Source organism: Anarrhichthys ocellatus, unplaced genomic scaffold, assembly GCF_004355925.1.
Source record: "Anarrhichthys ocellatus isolate YVR2014 unplaced genomic scaffold, GSC_Weel_1.0 scaffold11, whole genome shotgun sequence".
Classification (NCBI taxonomy): Eukaryota; Metazoa; Chordata; class Actinopteri; order Perciformes; family Anarhichadidae; genus Anarrhichthys; species Anarrhichthys ocellatus.
Window position 1 is genome coordinate 8,306,907 of NW_022280041.1, and position 7,291 is coordinate 8,314,197.

A 7,291-nucleotide genomic window follows, 5' to 3' on the forward strand; every position below is an offset into this window, starting at 1 on the left:
AGAGTAAGCCCACATGGGTCCCAAATGATGAGGCCTGTGCCACACAAAGTCCTCAAAGCTGAGTTTAATAAACAGCAGACACATGTCTCCAGGGCTTGTGAGTCACAGGGACAATCACAAAGCCCTCAGCTTCACTGTGCTTCACACGTTATAGTCGTCTGTGAAAAAGTTGATTAATCGCAGATTTGTTTGAGAACACAAACCACTAAAGCACGATATCATCTGAAGTAAAAAGGACCTTCAGCATTGTCTCAGGGCCCTTTCTTTTTGCAGAAGGGCCAATTTACCGTTGTTCGCAAAAGATAATAGTGTTTAAAAATGGCAGGAAAACTGAATAAATTTGGTCTATTATGTGCACAGTGGCCTACTCGTGTACACTAGTGCACAGAATGAGAAGAAAGCCGGTCCTCTTGTAGTTTATGGAGGTTATGTGCTTTCATCAATATAATCTCAGAGCTGTGGTTACTGTAGGACTTTATGTTTTTCCAAGTACTGGCCTGTAGCCTACTTGAGCAGACATGAAAAATAATAATGATAATAATCCTCATTTCACCAAAAAAAAAACATGTAGCTGGCTTGTGTAATATTAAGAAGTCAGACTTCTGTTGTATGTCATAGCTTGTGCGCGTGACTGCCGGTCAGAGAGGAATTCCCCCGACTGAACTTTTACCAGTTCTACCTTTGCCCTAGAAACGTTTCTGTCGCTTACGTCAAAGTGCTGCGCTACATCTCGCGATAATTGCAGAATATAAATATAGCCACCGTCGTGTTGCAGTTAGTATCGGTTCAGCTCATTGACAGTTTGGAAACGCTTGTAACTACGGTGAGTCTCTACTTGTCTCTTTAAAGCTACTTTGTAAACGGCGTCACAGCTGTAGTTAATGTTTCTGTAACAAATCCACGGGACCTGTCATTATACTGTAATAACTGCTGTAGTACGGAAGTAATAGACCTTGTTCTTTTGAGTGGAGACGTTAATGTTGTGTTTTATCTCGTAGGTTTTTGTTTTCAGCAGAAATGGCAGCAGCTACAGTTATCGCAAATCAGGTGAGTTTGCTACAAAGAATCAAATCTAATAAAGGATATTTAGCCTATTTTGATAATATTTGATGGAATTTGAAAAAAGAAAAAGCTGCTTTTGGCCTTTTAAAAGTCAAGAAACGACTCTAGAAAGTAATGACACAATGTCAGGAATAAGATAATGGGTTTTAATGCTCAATTACATTTTTTAAGTTTGGAAAATTGTCCAGTTTTCTCTATTATTACTCTCATAGAAACAGAAAGCCAGAGCAGCACAGTCAACATGTGAATGAGCATATGTAAGCCTCCTATTCTGTTATTCCCTCACAGAACGTGGTGGAGAGGGTGACCAGCCTTCCTTTGGTGAGCTCCACCTACGGCTTGGTGTCCAGCGTGTACTCCAACACCAAGGACACCCACCCGTACATCAGGACTGTGTGTGAGGCGGCTGAGCAAGGAGTCCGGACCATCACCTCCGTGGCCCTCACCACCGCTTCACCCATCATCGGCAAGCTGGAGCCTCAGAGTAAGAGCCCTTGTAGTGTGGATGATAGATCACCTACTAAGTCACCTGTAGACAAGCGTACTGGATGTTAAGACAGGATGTGAAACTGTGAGGGTGATTATGTGCTGACCAGCTGAGTCACACAGAGTTTGAAACAGGAAGTTCAGGTCAGACCGCTGGTTCCTCCTCATCTTGATCTTTCACCTGTTTTTCCAGTTTTATTTCCAATCATCCTGATTTGAGCCAACAAACTTTATGATCCCCAAATCTTTCACTTAAAGGAACATTTATTCACTTTTCTCCATAGTATTTTCAGATTCCATTTATTTATTGACATCTTTGTTACAGCTTGCCTTATTACATCTTAATTTTCTATTTTTTTTTGTTTGCCTTCAGTTGCCATTGCCAATGACCTGGCCTGCAAAGGTTTGGACAGGATTGAGAAAACCTTGCCGATACTTCGCCAGCCATCTGAGCAGGTATGTTCTGGATCAACAGCATGTGCAGTTACATGGTGTCAAAGGTCACAGCAGTTATAATCAAGCAAAATTGCACAACTTCGTAGCCGAACATTTGATGTGGGTTGATTTCCTGCAGGTTCTGTCATGACCTATGCCCATTTGAACTCGTTCTTCCTGGTTAAACAAAAAAAAAAAAAGTAGTATTTGCTCATGATTTCGTCCCTGCCCAGATCGTCTCCAGTGCCAAGGATGTGGTAACCAGCGCTAGAGGCGTTGTGACGGACACGGTCTCAGACACTCTGACCTGCGTCGTGGACAGGACCCGGGCCGTGGTCAGCGGGAGCGTCAGCACAGTGCTGGAAAGCAGAGTGGGCCGGCTCGTGAGCAGCAGCGTTGACACGGCACTCAGCACCTCGGAGAGTCTGGTGGAGCAGTACCTGCCTCTGACGGAGGACGAGCTGGGTGAGACCGTCATCTGGTTTAACCCACAAATACCATGACTATTGTTACTGGTGAACCACAGCCAATGATTTATCTTCCTTTTAAAAGATTTAAAAAAATAAAATAAAAATAGCTTGCCGTTTTGGCTTCAAATGTCTAAATAAGCAAAATATAAGTAAGGCTAGTGAGATTAGGCTTGTTTTTCTGTAACAAGCGGCATCAAAGGTCAGTTATTAACAGGCAGCTGGAGTACATTGTTCAGGGTAGATTTAGTCCAGCTCCCAGGAAAAGAGGACTTGCGTGCTTATTAATGCACTTCTGAGATTCAGAATTTGCATCAGCGGCTTGTTTTTCCTCCATCCTTAAAGGAGCTTTTATTTAGAGTGAAGTGTGGTGTGCAAAAGTTTATAGAAAACAATCCTGTAAAACTATTTTAGTTTAAATGGATCCGTTTTAAAAGGATTGACTGGTGAATAACTCCATTTGTCATGGCTACAGATACTTTAACATGCAAAACTCAGCAGCAATTCGTAGCAGACAAGTCTCGTATTTCATCAATTTAAAAACACGAAGCAGTTATACTTTTACCTGTACCCTTCAAATCTTACGTCAGGATTTTCATAACAATAACAGAACTCAAAGTAATCCTATGTTGCATTTTTAATGAGTCGTTTCCCTCCCTTGCGACAGAGCTGGAGGCGAAAACTGTGAAAGGCTTCGACGACAAAGAGCCAAGCTACTACGTCCGCCTGGGTTCCCTCTCCACCAAGCTCCGACAGCGGGCGTACACCAGGGCGGTGGCCAGAGTCAGGGACGGCAAGCAGCAGAGCATGGAATTCATCTCTGAGCTTAACTCCACCGTTAACCTGGTGGGTCTCCTTAGTAGACATAAGGAAGCTGAATACTCAACATTCTGAAAGGAAATCTTTTTAAAAAGGACAGAAAATAAAGATTTAAGTGTTTGTTTTTCTAGATTGAATATGGCAGAAAGAACATCAACGGGGCTAACCAGATGGTAAATGACCAGCTGACCTCTCTGGCGGCGTGGAGGTCCAACGGGCCAAACCAGCAGAACAGTCACAAGGCAGAGGTAAGAAATATGCAATGAGGTAACATACTTAAGATGAAAAGCACACACCAATAAGTGTGTCAGGTTATTTATATGGTTTCATCCCCTCCTCTCAGGTTATCGAGTATCGCACCTTGAGCCTGGCCCATTCCCTCACCCAGCAGCTCCAAACCACGTGTCTGGTCCTCGTCTCCAGCCTGCAGGGCCTCCCCAACCACATCCAGCAGGAGGCGCTCTCCCTCAGCCGCTCCGCCACGCAGGTCTACGTCAGTTTCAGCAAGGCCGGCTCACTGGGAGATCTGCCAGACAGCGTGCTGACCAGCAGCAAAGTCCAACTGGGCAAAATCAAAGATTCCCTCGACATCGTCATGGATTATCTGGTCAACAACACGCCGCTCAACTGGCTGGTAGGTCCTTTCTACCCCCGGCTGGCCCCGGAGAACACTCGCGCGCCGGCTTTGCCCTCCAGCTCTCCCGCCACCCAGTCACACCAAGAGGAGCCCATGGAGGTGGAGATGGACACACTTCATTCCCAGCAGATATCCCAGTGATCCATTACAGCTTTATGTTCAGAGTAATATATTCCTCTTTGTAGGCAAAGGTTTGACTTTACCATTGTTCCATGTCAAACACCACGCTATTTTAGACTAATTCTTGCTGAAATCTCGTTTTTTTTATGCTAGCCAATCTAGCAAAACCTGTAACGCTTTGTCTTCTACATAAACTCTACTGGAATTAAATTAAATACATTTTTTACACTTGTGAAAAGCATTATGATTTTTTAATTGGCCATACCAGACACAAATTACACTCACAATGGTAGAATGTTAAGCTTTATTATAGATAAAAAAATAAAAGAAACTTCTATAAATTAATTGAATTAAAGTAAAATGTTTAAAATAGAATTAAATAAGAGGAAAGCCTGTTCACAGTGGATCCTTAGTCATCGCTGGCAGCGACCTTGCCTTGACAGATAGTCCATCAGACTCTGAAATCCAAAAATCAAAAAAGGTACATATCAAATGTTTAACAAAATACTCGCGTCACATTATAATAAAGGAATGCGTATTACCGAAAGCTTCTTAATCTGGCACCATGCCACGTCATCCAGCACGTCCAAGTTGATATCAGCCTTTGTCTCGTCAGAGAAGCACACACTCTGGGAAGGAAGAGAAGAACATGGAGAACACATGCATACATATTTGGGTAAAATCTAATAATCCAGGTCTATTTTAACATGTGGAAACAAGTCTCTTGTGGGCTGGAAGGGTTTCAGTGCTTCATCCAAATGCTTTGAGGAGCACCGTCTCACAAAGCTCGGGGAAGTTCCATTGGTTTGAATGAAATAATGAAAAAGCATTGCTTCCTCAAAAGCTGGTACCAAGTGACAAAGATAAAAAAAACAAAAAAAACACTAGTACCTGTCCCTGTGCTGTGGTTACAGTGATATGTGCAGCAGAGCCCGCCATGGAACAATGCAGCTCACCAGCAGAGACGACAGACCTGGGACGCGCACACAAGATTCACACATCTTATTTAGTTAAATACATTTGTACAAGTGCAACTCTTAACAGGTTTTGCTCCACTGAGGGCAATAACAGACCTGAGTTTAGGTTTGCCATTAGTCTTGGTCAAGACGCTTTGAGTTCTTTTGGCAGAGACTGAAGAGTCCCTGCAGAAAATAAATGCAATCTTATATTCCGTACTCCTTTACCACACGTAAACACAACGCCTTAACCTCCAGTATTTACCTGATATTTCCAGTGCTGCTACTATTGACTAGTGTTCTAGCCCTTTTTGTCCCCTTTCCTCCCTAGAATATAGAGAACAATAAAGTAAGCAAACCACAATTGGATACAACTCCAGAAGCGATGCATTTGTTTAGAAGTTGTGTCACTCAAAGCACCAAGTTAAAGCCAGTTTATCTCGCTGATGTGTGCGAACATTAGCCGCTACATTGCTTACGTTAGAGGCCTTGGATGAAGACCTCCGGACTGGTGGGGTGGACTGACCCGGTGAAGAATCTGTTGATTTTACTGTAAAAGAAAGAAGATTGGCGCTATAAGAAAAGTTTAATTTCAAAAACAGGATTTTAAACTTTGCTTTTCACAGTCAACATAAATAGTTACGACTACTTTGTTTTGAAGGAAGTCGTTTTACCTCTTTTGCTGAGCGCCCTCCTGAGGGGCTGCTGCATCTCCAGGGACTCATTCTGCAACAGGTGATAATCAGGACAGTTATACATCTAAAAAAAAACACCTCGAGATGGCAGCACGCGCGATTTAACGGACTCACCTTCATGGCAATTGACACCTCACTTGCTGAGATTTCCTCTAATAGAACAGAGAAGGTGGTGAAATAAACACGACAGGAATGACTGTCGTCGTCACTCAATTCTGCTACATAAATGCAATTGACTTGACTTCTATGAGTGATGGCTCACCGCTTATTAAATCCCCTATGCGCGTCTTTTGAAGAGAATGGGGTATCTTCATCAGTTCCACTTTGAAGGCCTTGTCCACCGTTGCCAACAGGTTCTCCTTTTTGGCATACAACTCGTTCATACGCTCCTGTGCTGTGAGAGGGGAGAAAGGTCGCCATGTTTAGGACCACGGTGTTGTCTTGATGTGAAACCTGCTATTTGACCAGCAGTCACTGCCAAACCTTCTTTCTCAAACTGTAGAATGAAGAGATCCAGTCTGCTCTGTCGCATATCCCGGCTCAGCTGTTCTTTATTCGGGGTCTTTCCTGCGTTTCTCGTCCGCGTCGTCGACATCTTGTTGTCCCGTCTTCTCAAAGTTCACCGTGTGTGTGTGTTCGACCGCTCCCGGGCCGGTTCGTTAATCCCACACCTGGCTGCGCAACGTCTAATTAAGATATCCATGCGCGTGTCGGCATCACCCATGAGGTTTTAAGAGCTGCGTGTGTTGCGTGGCGGAAGGATACGCTTCGTTGTTTTTTTTATATGAAAAGGGGCACTTTTGTGTCATCCCTGAGAATTCCTAATGAAGCATGACACCAGAAGAAGGATTAGTTTCATTGCATGTGCAAAGTTCATTATTTATCGGGGAAGAAAAATCCACTATATAGGAAAATAAAATGACATTCAACTCTTTTCTTTGTATCCACTGTGAGGATGGGGCCCTACTTTTTGAATACTACATAAGCATTTTGGCTATTCCAAGATATTGCACCTTGACAATTAGTCTACAAGAGCAGCCTCTCAAATGCAACACTAAACAACAGACGCCACAAAATAAAGGCAAACGTAGGCATCCGATTTTCACAGGCTGCATCCATCACATAAAAGTGCCCTGTTGTGTTTTTTGGGATACGGTTTCCATTGCAGTCCTACATGCACTCAAAAAGACAGGAGAAACAAAGCTGTCCTTTTGGGAACATCAAAATAAAGGTGCCCTGCATTTATAAAGCGCTCAGGATATTCTGGAAAATATCAAGAGTTGAATTTCTAGCTGTAAGATGACCCTTGATTATCAGACCTGCAGTGACTGTAATATAGATCCTGGGTGACGAGCAAGTGATGGAGGACGAGATGAAGGAGACGGAGGAAGATGTCATTTAGGAAAGGAAGATTTGGGAGGATATGGAGGTAGTAATGAGAGAGCATGACAATTTACTTGGGAGGGAATTTGATGCTGACCATAAAATGAAAAAAGGAGTAAGAACATCAAGGCCTTTGCAGAAGTATTGACAAACTAAAAGCAGCCATCAGAAAGATTTCAAAAATAACATGAATCACTGGAGCTTCTCACACGTGGCACTGAACAAAACAAA

General features: G+C 43.2%; 2 protein-coding genes across 2 annotated transcripts; one reads left to right on the forward strand and one right to left on the reverse strand.

Moving 5' to 3' along the window:
• Positions 1 to 762: 762 nt before the first annotated feature.
• On the forward strand, positions 763 to 4,259 carry plin2 (perilipin 2). The gene is made up of 8 exons (XM_031850818.1): positions 763 to 823; positions 999 to 1,047; positions 1,351 to 1,546; positions 1,922 to 2,004; positions 2,217 to 2,448; positions 3,118 to 3,296; positions 3,401 to 3,517; positions 3,613 to 4,259. Exons 2-8 carry the CDS (start codon positions 1,018 to 1,020, stop codon positions 4,045 to 4,047), a joined length of 1,272 nt encoding a protein of 423 aa, XP_031706678.1. The 5' UTR covers positions 763 to 823; positions 999 to 1,017; the 3' UTR covers positions 4,048 to 4,259.
• A 54-nt stretch (positions 4,260 to 4,313) lies between these two features.
• cdca9 (cell division cycle associated 9) lies at positions 4,314 to 7,241 on the reverse strand. The gene is made up of 10 exons (XM_031850820.1): positions 6,161 to 7,241; positions 5,940 to 6,071; positions 5,792 to 5,829; positions 5,657 to 5,708; positions 5,462 to 5,532; positions 5,248 to 5,309; positions 5,100 to 5,168; positions 4,918 to 4,999; positions 4,569 to 4,655; positions 4,314 to 4,484 (listed from the first exon to the last, which is right to left on the reverse strand). Exons 1-10 carry the CDS (start codon positions 6,270 to 6,272, stop codon positions 4,440 to 4,442), a joined length of 750 nt encoding a protein of 249 aa, XP_031706680.1. The 5' UTR covers positions 6,273 to 7,241; the 3' UTR covers positions 4,314 to 4,439.
• Between the last annotated feature and the right edge of the window lie 50 nt (positions 7,242 to 7,291).